The 19,266-nt window shown below is 43.0% G+C and overlaps 1 protein-coding gene across 1 annotated transcript; it reads right to left on the reverse strand.

Annotated features, from left to right (window-relative positions):
* Positions 1–4,803: 4,803 nt before the first annotated feature.
* Positions 4,804–16,478, reverse strand: WNT16 (Wnt family member 16; the record flags this gene model as incomplete). The annotated part of the gene is given in 9 exon segments (XM_082076356.1): positions 4,804–5,268; positions 13,252–13,538; positions 15,504–15,754; positions 15,847–16,214; positions 16,216–16,264; positions 16,266–16,345; positions 16,349–16,398; positions 16,401–16,436; positions 16,439–16,478. Coding segments are annotated over 9 exon segments (1,626 nt in total).
* Positions 16,479–19,266: the final 2,788 nt, after the last annotated feature.

Genomic DNA, 19,266 nt, shown 5'->3' on the forward strand with positions numbered 1-19,266 from the left:
TAGTGTTAGCTATTGTCTGCCTGTGCTGACTCATTGACAGTGAAAATTGTGTGTGTAGAATGCTAAAAATCGCTATTGCAAACCCTTGTCTGAAATGAAAGATGTAAAGTTATGGTACCACATTAATTGTTACTGTCACTGCTGGATCTGGACACTCCAGGTAACTTTGCAAGATGGGAATACGGTCAGGAAATAATTCAAAATTAGCATTTCTGGCAGGTTATCTAGAACAAATAATAACATTTATTCCACTCTGATGCTCCCTGATATTCCACCCTGTGTGAAAGCTACAATACATTAGAGGGCTCAGACAAACAGTGCCTTGTTTGGCATGATGTCTGCCACAGTGGGATGATCCTTGTATATGTTTTTAACAAACTTCAGCCAGTAGAGTGAGTTGCTCCCTGTTCAGCACTTTACATGACCTAGCCTTGTCATTTTTGATCTATGAGGAACTGCCCTCAAGTCAAATTTGCGATCTTGTGAAACCTCATCCTTCAATGAAATCCAGCATCTCAGCTCTGTCAGAAACCTCAGCTAACGTGTGTTTCCTTTTAACAGCATTTCCTCAGAATGACCAGTGCTAATTGTCGCTGGTTGCTTCGCATGTACCTTTCACATACTTGTCATTCACTGAAAAGTGCTGCCCAGCACAGAGACGTTTTGACAGCAATGGAAACAATCTCCATTTGTCACACATCCTTTGGCAAGGGATCTTCAATGGGCAAGGACAAGACCATGTTCTTCACTTACCAACACACACACAGCCTGGGAAGTCGATGACCAGCTGTGTTCCTGCAGTAACTCCTCTGCCTAAGTCAGCACTTCAGTCAACAACACAACTTTGCTCTTAAAATACACAGTCAGCGCACAAGCATTTCTGTTTTCAAAATAGGGTACATAATTTTCACATTCAAAAGAAGTTACAATTATCCTTTCTTCAAAAAGCAAACTTGTGGCATTTTTCATAGGTTTGCTACTTTTCACAAACAGCTGCTCCATGCATAAAAGGGCAGTGTGAGGGGACAGGACTGAGATAAAACCTTTCATCCACTCAAACTGTGAATTTCTTTCCATTTTTTTTCTCTGATCCCTCTTGCTCAGATAAGCACACACATAGCTACTTTCAACCAGAAAGGATATATTATTGCAAAGCTACACAAGGTGATGATTTCAAAGTCAACAACCTTGATGTTCTAGTCCCAGCACTGGGGAAAAAAAATTCTACCATATTAAAGTGAGTGATTAAAATACATCCTGGTGCCACATGCCCACAAAAGTAGCTGAACCACATATGCCAGGTGTAGGCTTCTCTTTGAAAGCTAGGGAGACATGCTGTCTTACAGATGGTTCTCCCGCTCCCTCTCACTCAAGGAGAGCTTTTCCAGAGTGTGGAAGGGCTAAAGGCAGTTTTGTGGAATAATTACTGTAATGAATGTCAACTAATTCTTTAGCCATGATGCTACAACAAAACAATATTCATATCCTGATCCCATCCAGAACTGCTTTTACAGGTGCTGCCTATCCAGAACAAGTTTTACGGATGTAACTTATAGATACATTACAATGGAGCTTAACCTAAACAGCAGTTTCAGCTGTGAAAGACAGAGGGGCTCATGCCACAGCTTCCACGACACCTTCAGTTCCATTTCCGCTCCCCCCTCGCAGCCCCCAATGCTGGTGCAGCGGGGGAGCGACCGCAGCCCCTCGGACCACACACGCTTGCTCTCATCAGTGCTCTGACCTCGGGACAGAGTGGGTGACACCGCCTCCCATGGAATAGCTCTCCTTGGCATCTCAGGGGCAAGATGAGTTCTACCACTGCCAGTGAAGCTTCAGACCCCTGGTACCTTGCTTGTTCAGCACTGTAGCTCTCATAAACTTTGTGTGTTGCCACTTCTCTTTGTTGCCTTTCGTCACTCTTCGAAAAAACATACTTTCCCCACCCCCATAAACCAGAAAAAAAATATTAACAACATTTAAGAACAAAAAGAATTTTTTTGGAACTAGATGACCTCTCAAATGTACAGTAGCCTCACCTCCTGGCTACCCAAGGAGGCAGGAGACACCCCGACTGCACTGGCTGCACCACGACTGCCCATGTCTCAGTGCAACGCTGATGGGAGTGCCTTTCCCCTTCAAACCCACAGAAACAGCCTACTGAGATTTTGCTCCTGGACAGATCCCTGAAGCTCACCTTAGGCCCAGGACTCTGGGACCATTATTTCTGCATTTTCTACACTGCCAGAAGTTAAAGTGTACTGAGAAATGCATTGGTGACTTTCCATACTTTACAGATCAGGTGTAGAAGAACCTTTGGGTCCAATAAACTCTAAGGTAGTTTTGAGACACAGATTGGGGTTGCTTCAAGAGAAGATCTTGGTCTCCACACTGAACTCCCAGTGGCTGGTTCCTGCTGGAGCCCTGTACAACAAAACTGTGGTGACCACAACACTGAATTAATTGGAGGCACCACCAGAAGCAGCCTCACTTCGGGCAATAAGGTGCTCACCTCTGCCAGCAGCTTGACCGAGGGCAAATTCAGAGAGAGGTGGTCTCTATAACACCATCACATCATCAGTGACCAGGAGCATGTCCCATCCATGCTGCCAATAGCTGTTGTGGCAGCGCCTGTGGAGCCTGTGGGTTTATTTCCACTGCTAGAAGATGGGAACAACCTGGGGCTCACAACCCTCTCTTCAGGGTCTTCCATCAGGATGTGTCCTCCCTATCCAAGTTTTCATCAAGACGGTATTGAATCCTCCTGTGACAGCGACTGGCATGCTGAGCACCCTTCCCATAGATAGCAGATTTTATGGCCTCAGGATAATTATTTGGCCAATGGAGAAAAACTGGCCAAATGTGAAAGGAAGGTCCAAAACCAACTAGAGATAAAGGACTTGGTTGCTGAACTGATGTTCAGGCAGTGAAGTACCACAACACAGATGATTTTATTAGCATTTTCCTGACCTACACATCCAATAAAGAGTGACAGAGAATCTAGTCACCACCTTTCATTGGAAAATAATTGACATCTAGGAAATTAATTTCTCAAAGTAACTTTGAAAGCCTCAGTCAAACTGTCTAAGATTATTTCTTTCTAAAAACTGAGTGTTAGTGTGGAACAAGTTAAGGGATTGCAAACTTTTGCAAGTCCCTTTGGTGTCAGTGGGATTCTGTGCCTACCACTGCAGCCAGGATCTCACTGTTTGTAAAATGGATTTAAAAGAATTTTTTAAAAAAAAGTATACAGAATATTGATTAACTTTTCATTTAGAAAATCATAGTGTGTATTAACTGCAAGAGTTATAACCACCCTGATGGTAATAAAAAGGACATTTATGAAATTCTCTAATTTCCCCCTGCACATGCAAATAAAAATCAATTAAAGGCTACTACAATAATAATGAATACCTAACTAACAAATGTCAAAGGCTGTAATCTTATCACATTAGTTTTGGAGACCTTTTACATAACTTGCATAATTTAAATATTTACAAAATATAAACTTTCTTGTCTTATCAAAAATAGGTCTTTGCACATTTAAACAACAGAAATCCTTTCACATGACGCTTTTAAAGCTAGGGATTAAATCATTGCATAAAAATAAACAACCTTTCACAGATGTAAACTAAAATTGAGCCAACATATGGAGGGGGAGAAAATGTTATCAATAACAGTTTAAATATTTTAGTGGTGTGAGCCAATCCATAAACTACATTGTGCATTGAATTTACTTAGGTTGCAACCTAATGAAAAGTTCTAGCTGCTGCTTCTATGAGAGAAAGCAATGTTTTAAAAAATCTTTCGCTTTATGGCAGATTTCTTTGGGCTGAATCTCATATGGTTAATCGTGAAAACGATGGTGAACCACCAGCTAGATGGTTGAACATGGCAGGTTATTACATACAGTCCAACAGCAGGGTGACGACCAGCTGACTTGCAAATTGTGTGTTCAGATACTGAGGAAACGCCTGCAAATGATTTTATTTCCTTCAAATACCAAACTGTATTTCTGTCCCTCCTCAGACCTGTCCTTTGTGCATTTGAAAGACAACCTATAAAAAATCCCAAGGCATTTGGTACATCGTCCATGTTCACCAAACAGTGCTCCAGCCCCTCTACTCCGGACACAGCTCACTCCATGCCGATGGAGCCTCCTCTTCCTCCCATGCAGTGCCCAGCCCTCTGCAGTCATGCTTGGTTCTCAGTACCAGACACTTTTCTGCATACTATGCAGAAGACAGCTTTCCAAAGGGTTGCAAAGCAAATTCTTCATGATCAACAGCAGAAAATTTCCCCATCTTTGTTTGTTTGTTTGTTTTTTTCCCCTAAAGTTTGTAGAAACTAACAACCTAGTGGATTCATCTAGTCCCAGCTTTAGAAATACAGACGTAAGGAATATATCTAACGTGTCTTACACGCCCTCTTAACTCTTCAGCCTATGGCTAACAAGTTCTTGAGTTTTCTCCATTGTACCTACCAAACACATGGATCTTCACAATGTTGTGGCTATTACAGACTTGGAAAGTTTAGTGTCCGTCCCTGCTCACAGAGTTATTTGTCCAAATGTGTCATCAGGAGTCCTTTTTTGTTGTTTTAGCTGTCCCTGCGTGCAGGCTGCTGTTCACTCCGTTGCTCTTTCATACGCCAAATGTTTGAACTACCCGTTTTTCAGCAATACATATTCCCCTGAGGCTGATCCCCCTGCAATCCCACACAATAAGAGCAATTGCGGCCTGGGCTGCCGTTGCATGTACCAAACAGCATGGGATGGTTTGGTCTTGTTTTCTGTAATTCATCTTATTTGCAGGTGTGTACGTCGGTCATGGTCTCACACCTCCGGCAGCGCACGTAGCAGCACCAGACAAACTTGCACTCACACCTTTCCACATGCCGGACAACGTGGGTGTTGTACCCGCGCCCACAGCACAGGAGGTTGCAGCCATCGGGTCCCTCTGAGGTGCGGTTACATTCCCTTCCCTGAGTCCCAGGGATGCCCAGTTTTTGGTCTTCCACACAGTAATTTGGTGATTTATTCACATACAGCAGGTCCTCTTTCCCAATTGGTATTTTTCGCTGGCTTTTCTCTTTCCTGCGTAGCTTTTTTTTCAGTCTGTCTGATATCTGTATGCTGTTTTCATACTTATCCTTTAAAAAACGGCCAATCTTGTCAAAGGACGACATTGTTTTCCAACAGGTTTTCACAGCACAGGACCCGGAAACACCGTGACAACGGCAGTCCACTGACATCAGCTTCGCTACAGCCTGAAAGCAAAGGGAGAATGACATTTGGATGTGGTCTTTCGTTCATTGGGAATACTGCCTGGCATCTTGAAATATTTAATATTACGGCTGTCATCGTCATTTCAGTGATGGGGAAGCCAGAATACAGGAGGATACATGTTATGAATCAGGTTTCCAGCTGCAGGTCCCCACTATGGGACGCCGGATCTTTAGAAGTGCTCTGCATTTGCACTTTGGAACGGCAATATCAAATCACAATAATGAAAGCTTATATTTCTGGTTGGGTTTTCATTCCTCAGGATCCTAAATACTTGAATTGACACATCCTGTGTCACTCCTTTGCTGGAACACAAACAGCCCTCATGGGGAACAGCAGGAGGGGAAGCAGGGACAGGGCAGGTAACAGCGCTATTCCTACATTGGAAGGTATTTACTGAGCAGGTCTAGGCTTAAAAAAGCCTGCCTTGCAGCTCCCATCAAGATCACTAAACATTGACAACACAGTTTGTAACTATGGCCACAGCAATGGCTGGAGGTGACAGTGTCTGTGCGAGCAGTGTGGCTCAGCATCGGAAGCAGTGCAGTGCATGTGCCTCAGGGCAGACCTGTTTTGGAAGAACAGGGTGATGCCCACATCTCTGACCTGCAGGTAAAGCCATCAAAGGAGCCACTGCAGTTCAGCAGAGGTATCCATCTTCAACTCAGGTGTTCTGGAGTAAATCTCAGGTGTTTCCCACTTAGAGGATCAAACCTTATTCTTGTAATTTTGGCATATTGGTACTATCATGGGTTTCTAGTGTTTCCAGTTGCATAGTGGTCGTATTTAACATAATTTGGTGATTTTATTCACATTTATTTTGTAATTTTAAATGCTTTAGCAAAATTTCCACATTTATTATCAACATTAAAATACCTTTAGGTGGGTTACTTTTCCACACCCACACATATGCAAGCACTGGGCTGACCAGAAACTGTCTGACCAATAATGGGAATCAGCAGCCTGTGACAAATTTTTGCAACACTCAGGATTTATGTGAGACCAAGCCTCAAAAAACTGGAATTTGTAAACAAGTAGTAACTTTCTTTATCTAGGACAGCAACTCAAACCATCAGCAGAGCAGGCAATCAATGTAATACTTCATTCTGGAATATCTAATAGTCATAGTAAAAAATTCACACAATTAGCCTTGTGACACATCTCACATTATATTATAGTTTTAAAAACTGCACAGAAAAAGCATCACATGCACAGATATAGCAAAAGGACAAAGTATCATAATTTTTGTTTTGTTCTGTTTTACCTTTCTATTAATGCATCCTCTGGAGCCATCCTGTAGACTCACACAAGCCACTGTTAAATGGTGTGGAAAGCCCATGTTACCGTCTTGCATCTTACTAAACTTTTGACCCATATTTAATTTCCACAATAAAGGTAATTGGGAAATGTAACAGAATGAGTGATTTTTAAATAAGCTCACAGTAAGTTTCTCTTGGTGCTTCTCATGCAGCAAGGCCAATACGGATTCAAATTATTCAGCCATGGAGGAACCACTATTTCCCACAAAGTGGGGAAGAAAAACATCCCCCCCAGCTTCATGATGTTTACTAAATTTCACCGTAAACCGTCACTTACTCCACGATGCTTATAAATATGAGCTGCTGCCAACCTATGTCTTTCTCAAACTCTCTTAGAGAAAAACAAAACAAAAGACAGAAGACAAATCTACATAACACCCTCCTCTGCTTTTCCCTGAGAAAGTAGCTTCATTTGTGCCTGTTCCTAAGCCCCAATTCTGCAGTGAGACCAGAGTTCTGAAATTCTATCGAGCCCTACCGACCCTATGCATGACCAGAAATAAACTCAAGTCCCAGACTGCTTATTTGTAGCTCAGGCAGCACAAATGTCATCCTCAAGGTTTCAGAGCTAGTCAAGGCATGGAGCAGATAAAATGAGATGTTTCTATCCCATGTGTTAAAATGGGACTTTTCATCATTGCAAATGCAGTCACTAAAGTTTGGGATGAGTCGAACATGGTTTAATCCATTGAGTTCAGTGGGAGTTGAGGCCTCCTGGCACGTTCCACCCCAAAGATATTGACACAAGCCTGAGTTGGTATTTGCGTATAACTCTACAAACATTATTAAAAATACACCACTGAAGTGTTTGCTTGGAGTCACATCTTTGGTGAATGAACAGGACCTGTTTGTTGGTAGAGGTCAGTATGGAAGCCAACAAGCAAGGCATTCAAAGAACCATTAGCAAGAAAGAGCAGGTGTGTGCCCTGACCTAGAACAGCCATTAGCCTTCAAACTCAGCCTGGTGAAGGGATGCACCAATACAGGAGATATTTCTAGGTGCTATGGATTGTGTTTGGGATTGCAGTTTTTTTCCCCAATGTGGAAGAAATAAGAATATTTTAACAAACAGATTATCACCCCAGAGTACACACAGATTCTTTCAGTGGCAAATCAACTGGCAGTAATTCCTGTAGATACTTATCTTCTCTCTTTCACAGCCTAGTTTATGTTTAATAGACAGACATGACCTTATGTTTGTATCTCCAGAATCTATCAAAAGGAAATCACCAAGTAGTCAGAATATGCATTATTAAGACATAACAGTGATTGAGGGAGATGAGAATTTGAGATCCATGGACAGAAAGTCTTTGTCAGGATACAGATACCCTAAGAAAATGTCACGGTAAAGAGAAACAAGGTTTTGAAAGATAAATTTTACACACAGTTTACAAACAGAAGAGATTAAATAGTATTATCCAATTTCTAGTGACTAGTTATTTGTATCAAGGCAAGTAACTAGAATCTCAAAGTAGTCTGCAATCACATTGTGCTGTAAGATTTATGAGGTTACAGATGCAATCCTTGCTTTCACTGCAGTATGACAGGGTACTAATTAAGGAAGAAACAACAGGGGAAAATATGCAATTTGTCTTGGGGAAAGAAGCATGCTTCCAAGTCTGCTAGAACCAGGCATAGTAAAACCTGCATGAGGCAGAAGGATTCAGAAGTTGTCTGGGGAAGCACTGGACACATCTGCTAGGTGCTAAGGGTGAGCTATTTCCATGTGGGTGAGTAGCCCAGCAGATGACACTCAGATCCTTTCTCTGAGGATAAAATAATGAAAACTAAAGGGAGACAGAGTTTCTAAACAGAGAAAACTGATGTTGGAGTCTCAAGCTGATAACAAAATATAAAAATGCAGCATATATTAGCAGCATATGGAAGATCAGATCAATGGAAGAACTACAAATGTGGTTGAGTGTGGAAGCACTGAGAACATCCACAGCAGTTACAAACATTTGTGGTTTTCTTCTGTGTTGCTCGGGATTCTCACATGAAGCTCTGATACAATCTGTGTACACAATTTATGGTGTCATCACAGTCTTGCATGACCTCAGGCTATTGCTTCCCAGCTGCTAAGATGGACAAGTTTTCTGGTTGGACTCCAAGATATTTCAGGTTGCCTGTACTGCCAGCACTGGGAGCTGACATCTTGCTTTGGCTTGTCACAAAATGTGCCGCTGGATTTCAGGCTGCCATGTGAACTCCAACAAACTCCCAAAGCCAAACATCTGGCAAAATAGAGACTTAGAATCTTCTCTTGCTGTTTTCTTGCAAGCAAACCTAAGATGGTGCCTATAGAGCCAACAAAGCTTTCTGGTGGGATGTGGCTGCAACATGTGCCTGTGTCTCAGCAGCGCACAGTTACTGGGATACACAGAATTACTGGGAGCATGACTTCCAGACTGACTCCACAACCAGTGCTCAGTTTCACACCTTTACATTCATGTGGTGAATCCTCCCAGTTATTCCTAAAGTTCGGTGGCAGGTTTCTCCCTAAAGAGCAAAATTTCATAGAGAACTTTAGAGGAGTATTATTAGTCACAGAAACACGGTGGAAAGATGTTTCCTTCTGTGGGGACTGAGACAGACTTTCAGTTTTCTTAGGCTGGTCATGAAACAGAAATGACTGTTTGCTTGTGAGAAATGATCTGTGTGGAACTGAGCTGTGTCCACAAGTGTTGGGTTCAGCCACAAGCCAATCTGAGCAGTTCCTCTTGCCTCTATTGCCACTCTCTGACCTCAGCCCTGCTGGTACTAGCACAGTAAGAGTGCAGGGTCAAGTGATGAATGGGATACAGTGCTGAACACTGAGCTGTGTTAAAAATTACCCCCCAAAAAATGTAATTTTAAAACTGATTTCCTCTCACTGATTCAATGAAATGAACAGAGGGACTGCAGTGAAGTGGAAAAGTGTGGGTAGAACAGGCAGATGGGCAAAAAGCAGAGATTTGTCTGCAGCAAAGGAGAGTGTCAGTGAAATTGCAGTTTATATACCCCTTAATGCCAATTAATGCTTAATAACAACAAGCTAAGCTCTGTGCTTGCAGGCACTGTTCTCAGCTGCGAGACAGGGGCTGCCAGTACTTGTTTTGCAATGGGAACTGATGCCTGCAATCAAATAGCCTAATTTAAGCCATCAGTAGAACCGACAGGACTATTCATGAAGACAAGCATGTGTACAAATGGAGGCACAGCACTTAAGAACAGTCACAGACTGTTGGTGGGTCTGTTACCAGCTCACAAATTTGTTTAAAAATAAACTCTCTGATGAGCAAAGCTATTTCAATGTGAGAACACAAGTCCTGCAGATCAAATAGAGTCCCACAAGTGCAAAACTGAGAAATTCTTCCATTGGTAAAAAAATACGAATACAATACTACTCAAACCATAGTGCCTGACTCCCCTCATTTTTTTATGTAAGAAGCCGAGGTGCTCAACTCACGTAGGCACGTCTAAGTACACTGAACATTTAAATGCTAAAAGACTATGAACATTTATCTTGTATCAGAATAAGGAATGAAATCTGGATCTTCTGAGGTTCAGGTTAGTAACCTAAACAGTGAACAACTCAGTCAAAGGATCTTTACTGTTTTGAAACTGATATATCTTGGATTTAACTATGAGATGTAGAAATGTAAAAAATGGCATTTTGTATGTAAATGGAAAAGGAACAAGAGAATTCTGCACATACCAGTTCCATTAGTAACTCCAAACGAACACAGAAGTATTCTTCCTGGAAGACTGCTCTTGCAAGGCACAGAACCAGGAGCATGATATTATTTATTACAAAAGGTCATAAGGTATCAAAATGTATTGCAAAACATTCTTCTTGTAAGTCCCAAAACATGAAAGTCAATATTTTCCAACATCTAGTTAAAGATTTTGAAACTAGAAAAACCCGGAGTTCTGCTAAACTTTACTTCAGTTAATGTCACTGCTAGAAATCTCGGCAATAAACATGCTCTTTCACTCTGGACCGCGGACAAAATATTTGCTTTATCCTACAGTTTGCCATTAAGTTACAAAATATTTATGCATGGAAGCTGACTAAATATTCTGCATATTTTCTTCCAAGATAATGGACAACAAATACACCATTGATACAAAATCAGTGAAATAAGGATCTCCCAGCCTTTCAGGATTCCAGTGGATTAAAACCAAATCAAAACAACAACACAGTAAAGCGTCTTGCAAAAGGAATGAGCACATGTATTGTGTGCACCAAATGTGCCTGTGACAGTGTATTTTGAGGGCCTTGTTGGAGAGCTCAGCAGCCTGAAATCCCAAAAGATCTTCAAGACCTAATGGATACTGTTGGGCCAGATTCTACCGCATTCCCAGAGACTGATAGCCTAGTCTAAAACTCTGCTTTCATTAAGTTATGTGTAGTAAGAAGTACCATTCATCATGAATAGTAATAGAAGATACTGCAGTTGCATGACAATAAATATGTGGACTCAGGATCAACTATTAATATATTTTCATGAATATAACATTTTTTCAAACAGTGAGCTAAAGCTACAAGTGGTTGGAGAAAGTCTTCACTTTCCATGAATGGTATTTTTGACAGGATCCAAATTATCTCTGGTTGAATGCACTCTTCCCTTTTGCCAGTCAGGCCTGTCCCCATGCCATTGGCAGCACAATTCTCTGTGTGGCTGCTATAGGTGAGACCTGAGAACTAACCCAAATTTAAAGAAATCAACTCCAAAAGAGAAATGTCTCTTCTAGGCTCTCTGTGTGTGTGTCTGTGTTGTGTGTGTGCCTTTTTTCAAGCTGAATGGTTCCTTGGTACAAGTTCACAGAGGAAGACCGCAGACAGTTGTGCTGGCACACAGTCAGCAACAAGTGATGAGCACAAGGATGGTGCTGGAAGACCGTAAGTGATTACTGTCACTAAAGTCAAAAGGACAGCAAAATACTGCTGCTGCTAACATAAAGCTAGAGGCAGAAAAGAGAACAGGGTACCAAAGAGAAGACTTGTGTTGTTGCCACCTGAAGACAGAAATCACGACTCTCTCTTTGAAGTTCCTCTGGGGCCTTGCAATTTTCCTCCCTACACTTCTACTCTCATCCTATTCCAAGGAAATGGCACTGTCTAATGGAAAACATGAGTATTAAAATTAAAAAAAAAAAAAAAAAATCATATACGTACTGTACATTAAAAAATCATGAAATCAAGAGAGAGAATTTTCTGGAGATTGTTATCTCCTCCCTTAACTATCTCTCCCTACAAACATGATAAATGATACTCGGGTCTTTCCCTAAGAAAATAACCACTTACTCTCCTATTGCTCTTATTAACATCCCTACTGTACAATACCAACCCCATTTTCTTGGAGGTGATTTAGCTGCCTGGCATCTAATTAAACTCACTGTAACTGTTTTCAGCATCTGCTTAGTTTTAAAGTTTGCTTCTCTCACTCCAGTCCTGAAAAGGGTCTATGTCCATGAAAGATTTTCTGTCTTTCCAGCTATATAACTTAATTAAATACAATATATTACCTTGTAAACTGTAAAAATAGGTTTAATTCAAAATAGGTTGAATGGCTCTTATCATAAAATGGCTTACTATGGCTATTCCTGATAGGCAAGTTGTTTTCAGTAAAACCCACTGATGCTGCTTCTGGCTACAGGAAGCCTGGCTACAGGAAATTACCACGTTACATTGGAGTTCAACTAGTGTGATCAATATGTGCAGACAAAACCAGAGATTCTCCATCTCTTTTCTTCAGTTACAGCTGTGTCACTGAGCGGAGCAGATTTAAAGACTTACAGGACCAGAGAGAGCCATTAAACACCTACGAAGTTAAAAACTCCAAGGTAAAGGAGAGAAACTAATTTTAAAGCAAGAACCAGAATCCAAGTCTTCATCATTCCAGATGTGAGCCCCAAGTGCTAGATTACAGACTCACGTCTCCCTGTGTTGGCCGTTTGTACTCCTATTTATCATCCCCAGCAGAACAGGACAGGAGGACCCAACGTCACAAACCCACACACAATTTCCTCTGCAACCATGGGTTTGAAATCCCCTGGGCTGAAGAAGAGCTATGTAAAGCCAGGCTCATCTCACTTATCTGGTGAGTGCCCTAACCAGTGGGTTACTTTAAAACAGTAGTGCCATTTCCACCCCATCTTTTAAAAGAAAAGTTAACACACAATTTCCTCTCTGAACAGTTTTGGATTTCTGCTCTCAGATGTTGACCCCAGGCTGTGGATGAGTAATGATGCCTCATGTCCTGTCTGCCTGCTCATTCAGTATTAGAGAGAATTAAAAATGCAGGTCATTATAGTAACAGAATATAACAGATAACAAGTGAAACAACTGCTAATATATTATTCTGATAACAAGACTATTTCAAGTTTTCTACAGAACATCAAATATCTATTAGAGATTACTCTGGTTAACTCTCCAGATCTAATTCTTATTTTGTGGATTTTATTTTGATTTTAGAGTTTAGTTATTAAGTTACAAACAACTCTGATTCTGAGTTTGTACATGTTTGCTTGGTGGTGTCAGTGTAGTTCTTGCCATTGGCCCCACCTGTACCTGCAGACAAGGACAGGCCTTATTTGGTTGATGTCATTTTGTCAATGAAGGCGAACAAGCAATTGCTCCCATTTCCTAATAGTGATACGTACCTGTCTCCCAGCCTCGTTGTTGTGCAGATTCATCGCCACCAGCCCACTCCCACTCTTGCCTGTTATGTTCTTAATGGGCACATCCAGGAACTTCCTGCTGAAGGCCATTCCGTAGTGGATATCATCGGAGCAGCCTCCCCAGTGCCAGCCCTCGCTGGCTGAGCCCCCGTGCTGCAGGTTTGTGTCGCAGGAGCACTCAGTCACGTTTCCTGCGCTGCACGATCGCGTCACCGAATGCACGAGGCCCGCTGATGTCACTGCGTATATGAACGCGGTCTCCTTCGTGCCTACAAAAGCACGGCACAAATATGTTACTTCATAACTCCTTCTGATCACCTTCCCAGCAGAGCTGTAGGAAGCAATTTTACAAGCCAAGACTATTATTAAAAGGGAACAGTTACAAGTGTAAAGTCATCACAACTTGGTCTGTAGTGTTAAATTGTTCAAAGGAGTGGATATTCACATCCAAAAAATACTTCAGGGCCTTTTCATATGACCATGCTATTAATGGTGCTTTTTCTGGCTGCTTGTACCTTGTGATTTTTGGTAAGTCCTTCCTAAATCTGGTTGGAAACTTTATTTGCCACAGAAAATTTCGGGCCAATTAAGTTTTAATAATAAAAAAAAAATCAAACCCCAAACAGACCACACCTTAAACCCCTTAATGTCCACTCTGCTTTTCACTATTCATATTGATTTGAGGAAGAAGAAGAGGTTAGTTCAGATCTCGGAGGAGGAACCTGAAGCTGTCACGATTCTGGGTTACTTTGGTATGGGGCCAGAACTTACCTCACACTAAATTTAGCAAACCTTGAGGTTGTTCTAATTCACAAAGGTTGCAAACAGCCACAAGAATCTTAACACAAGCAGAAATCAGGATGGCGCAAGGATATTTAGGCTGTTGTACTATATCTCTTAAGAGTCATGGAGGGACCTGCCCAGCCCTCTTAAGCCAGTCCCATTCTCTGAGACTTCTGGCATAATGTAGCACAGGCCTTTAAACCATGTTAAGCAAGTTATACTCTCTAAGCAAACTGAAAATCAATGCCTGGCCATTAACTGATCCTAAAATTTCACTGTGCTAATTTTTACTGTTGGAAAAACAAGTTGTTATTTCCAGTCTCCCAAGTTTATGCTCATGGGCAGGAAAGTTCCTGTTTGTTCCTCCTGTTGGTATTAGTCTGTGGTGCTGGTACTATCATAAAATGCTTCCACAGGACATACTAGTGAAGCTTCATGGGTTAGCAGTGCCACTCATTTATGGGTCTCCAGAAACAGTCCTTCCCATTGAACAGAAGGAGTAACATATGATATATATGGTTACATATAGTAGGCCAAACTGCCTCCTGTTTTTCCTGTTTTTTGTTTGTTAGTTTATTTTCCTTTTCTTTTTTTCTTTTCTGGTTGGAATATGCATCATTTTTTTTGTTTGTTTTTGATTTTATGTTTTCATGGTTAATGTTTGGGGTTTTTTTCACTGTTGTATTGTAGTATAAAGTGAATATTGCACAAACACAAAATGAAGTACCACAATATGTAAGTTCACCCCAACGGTTATGCCAAAATCATTGAGCAGAGTGCTCAAAAAAACCTTGTAAGTTCAAGACCTTTGGTATGGCTATTTGATACAAACAAAATGTCCCTATTTCAGTATAAATTTCAGCAATTCCATTATTAGTTCACATAACGAAAGCAGTTTTGGTCTTGCCGTGTTCAATAATACTGCCTAATTGAGCGTATATGATACATTTTAAAGTACTTCACATCGCATATGGTGCTGTAAGCAGATTTTTACTTGCAAACGAGTGACCTTTTCGAAATGCTATGTGTCATTACCCCACTCATTTAGTAATTATGACATAAGGGGATAAACCCAGCATCAGTATAAAAATAACAACGTTTCAACACAGTTGAGTACATCTAGTTAAAGGCACTGTCATCCACGGACGTATTAAGCAAAAAATTGCAATAAGCAACAATAATTTTGGAAGCACAATGTCAGGTTTTGTCTGCTCGGTGTATTTCACGTACCTGTGTCAGCCTCCCGGGGCGGATGCGGTAACCGCCCGCCACGACGGCGCTCCTCTGCCCGGCCCGGCCGGCGGGACGGCCGGTCCCTCCGCCCGCCCCGCCGGAGCCCCGGCCCCGCCGCCCGCCCCGCGGGACCCCTTCGGAGCCGGGGAGCCCCGCGCCCCACCCTGCCCCGGCGGGAGCACCTGTGGGCCGGCGGCCCTGCCGGGGCGGACACTCACCGCTGCTCAGCTGGTGCCCGAAGGTGTCGGCGGGGGCGGCGGGTCCGCGGCGGGCTGCGGGCGGTGGGCGGCAGTCCCAGCGCTCGTGTCGGAACTGGCTGCGGCACTCCTGGAGCCCCAGCCGCGCTCCCTCCCGGATGGCGGGCACCAGCTCCGGCTTCTGCTTGCACAGGTCCTGTTGCCGGCGGCTCAGCGGTGGGCTGGCGCAGCCCGGCTTCTCCGGCCCGCCGGCGGCGGCGATGCCCAGCCACCTGCAGAAGTAGCGCTCTGGTCAGCGCCGGGCGCCGGCGGACACGAGGGGACGGGCGCCGCGCAGCCCTCCCTCCCGCGCCCGGCTACTCACATCCAGGTGCCGCAGGCGGCGGGGCGGCAGAAGGCGAGCAGCAGCACTGCTCGCAGCAGGCGCGGTCCGAGGGGGGCCCCGCGCCCCATGGCCACCGCATCGAGCCCCGCCGCACCGCCTTTGCCCGCCGCCCGGCTCCCCAGCCAGCACGGACCAAGGGGGACGGTTGTCAGTGGTGTCCCCCTACTCGGCTCTCTCCTCCTCGGGGGACAGGAGGCAGCTGGCAGGGGCAGTCCAGGCCGTCGGAGAGCCCTCCCGAAGAGGACGGACTGGCAGGGAGCGCGGCAGGAGGGGAAGCATTGGGAGCGCTCGATTCCCTTCAAGGTGAGAAAGTTGGGTTTGATGTTTTCCCCGGCTCTGCCTCTCCCGGCCGCGCATTGGCCGCCCGGGCGCCGGGGCGGGCCGGGGCGGGGCGCGGCGAGGGCGCGGGGGCTCCGCGCTGCTCCGCACCTCTCCGCGCAGCTCCGTGTGCCGGGATCGGGACGGGTGCAGCTGCTCGCTAGACCCGCGGCGATGCTGCCCCTTTCCTCTGCGATGAGAAGCGCTGAGAGCGGCCGCGAGAGATGTTAGCGGGGGTCCGGGAGGTGCGGGGTCTGCAAGAGGAGGAACCTGTAGGTCTGCAGTGATTTCATCCGCAGAAGAAGGCACAAAATACTGATGATACTGTTGATAAATCCCCATACATTTCATCCAAATTTCCTAATGCTTTAGCAGTATTAACCAACTGGCTCCAAAGTCAGCATCAGTATTCATTAGGACAGCATTTGTCCACTCCTTTTAACTTCAGTGAGATACACTTATCAACTTCTACCTTAATAATTGTCAGTTACTCATTTTACACACTAAACGACAATGAGTCAGCAAGCACCTGATGGTGAGCTGGTGCTGGCACTCTGGACTTCCAAGTCCTCCGTGGTCACAATACATTGCTGCTTGCTTTTGTGTAAGTGAAACACCTGCACTAAAAATAATCTGGATAAAATGGCAGCTCTGTAAAGACTTTCATTTGACACAGTTGTAAATTAGGGAAATAGCTCTTGTTGACTGACAATAGCTCTCAGTGAAGAGCGCAATAAATCATTTCAGGTGACAGATGTACATTTTTAAGAGCACAACATGTAGAGAAATAATCACACAAGTGTGGTGTTGCCTCTGTCTTTTTCCCCATGGATGTGCTGAGGTATTTGAAGAGAATAGCCTGTGGTACATTTAGATCTATAAAATTATGTCTCCTTTCTACTTGTGCTCATTTGCCTGCTCTTAAAGGGTCTCCGAAGCATCACCAGTTCTGGGCAGATGCCGTATGACCCAACGTGCTATTTAAACCTTTTGATACAGCTTGTGTTCTCTGTTCTGAATTTTAGTTTGGAGAACATCTGCTTGTGGTTGCAGAGGAACTTAGTCTGGAGTGAGGGAAATGGATGGAGGATGACATTGGGACACAGGGAACCGGCTGTGAAACAGGCCTGAACCAGCCAAAACTGTGTGGGCTGTGTTAGAGTATTATCTAATTAGTCCAGGACACATGGTTTGTTTTATCCTTATTGCTGCTTCCTGACTCCACCTACCAAAGTTAATTCAAAGCCATGAACTAGCAGCCATGTATTTCTTACGTACTTCTTAATCTACTGTATGCATTTATCACCCACTCTGAAATTACCTTTTCCTGCCAGTTCTTTTAACTAGCTGCTTTTTTTTTTTTTTTAAATTATTTTTATTTTTTTATTGATATGGAGCTTTTGGTCCTAAGTTTTTAAATGTGATTTTTTTCTCTAGAAGCTCCAGAAAATTGCGTTCTAATAACAATTAACATAACTTTTAAATTAGAAAAATATTGATTTCAAAAATCCCAGTCCTATTTTTATCATATTTTGTATATTTCGTCAGAAATAAATTATTTCTTTGTTGCATTCCTGTATTCTTGCATGGGATCTTTTCTACATTTTTTTTTTGCTACAATAACCACTAAGTAGTTAGGAAAACCCTTTGATCGTCTACACTCCTGTAAAGTGAAACAGTTGCAATTTGGAGGGCTGATGGTAAAAAATATAAACTTTAAGAGACTTCTTGGGATCATCCAGTTCAAAATATAAATTGTAAGGACTACTTGAGATCATCCAGTTCAATCTCTAGCAGTGACTGTAAGCAAACCACATTTTCCCGTGGCCATCTGATTGTAGAGAAGTTTGTGTCCTCGTCCCGCATATGCCACTGTCCCCATCTGCTTCCCTTACAACCACTCCCCCATTGCCCACAGTCCCTGAATCTCCTGTCTGGCTGTTGCAGCCTGGTTCCCCACAAATCCCTCAGCCTCTTCCCTTCTTCTGCCTCTCAGCTTCCCATCTGCCTTTTATACCATCTCTCTTTTTCATTCCCTCAAGCAATAGTCTCCTCTCTGTGCAAAAGCAGCACATACAGGAGTTTTTCGACACAGGAGTACCTCTAGTCTAGAGCTTTGTGCATGCATACAAGTCGGTTGGCTACTAGGAAGGGAAATCAAATTGCTTTGCAAGCTCTGTGTTTTGCAAACCTGTAAAGGGATACAATATTTTGAAATACCTTGCTGATTTACCAAAATGTATTGAATTTTACCAAAAGTTTCTAAATTTTGTAATTCTAATTCACTGGTGCTTCAGAGCCCTCTCTATCTGGAGACCATTCATCCCATGACAGACAGCTACATGAGTGCGATGCAGAGACAGTGAACTAGATTCCAACCCAAGTCAAGTGCCAAGCCTGCATCATCCAAATTTACTATAAATCAGGGAAGATAAATTACAATTACTGCTTATCTTGCCTTCTCTGACCAAGGTGGGGCAATCTGTGGCTCTTCATACTAAAACCCCCACATTTTTCTATTTTAAAAAAGAAGACAATAAACTTTTGTTAAAAGAAGAAAGAAGGAAATGTGTCTAAGCTGAGTGGTATTTCCTGACTGGACATTTAGTAATTTACTGTTTAATGATGATTAATGTGATCTTGACAGAGTAAATTAGAGATACGTATTTTATTGATTCACTCTAAGATAAAGAAAAAATATCCTGTTGTGCAGAATCTTTGTGAATAAACAGATCACTTGACAGATAATATGCTACAGAGATAGACCATCTATCTCCTTAAAACGTTAGTGAATAGTGCTCTCGTTATAATCAAGATCTGACATCTTATTTACTAGATAGAAGTACACGCAAAGTTAACCTCTCCCAAACAAGTCACCACTTTTCAATTTTCCTTCTCCTGGAACTTTTGATGCCCAGCAGAGACATGAAAGAATCAACACCCCACAGCAGACTTCATTGTCCTACCTGTTCATTTGGGCCCTACTGACCAGTGTGGTCATTATGCCCTTATCTTAAAACATGAACAGAGATAAACCCACCATCCAAACAGAAAAATCTCCCTTGTTCCCTGAGTCAGCTT

This window comes from Streptopelia decaocto (assembly GCF_964273445.1).
Source record: "Streptopelia decaocto genome assembly, chromosome: 1".
NCBI lineage: Eukaryota > Metazoa > Chordata > Aves > Columbiformes > Columbidae > Streptopelia > Streptopelia decaocto.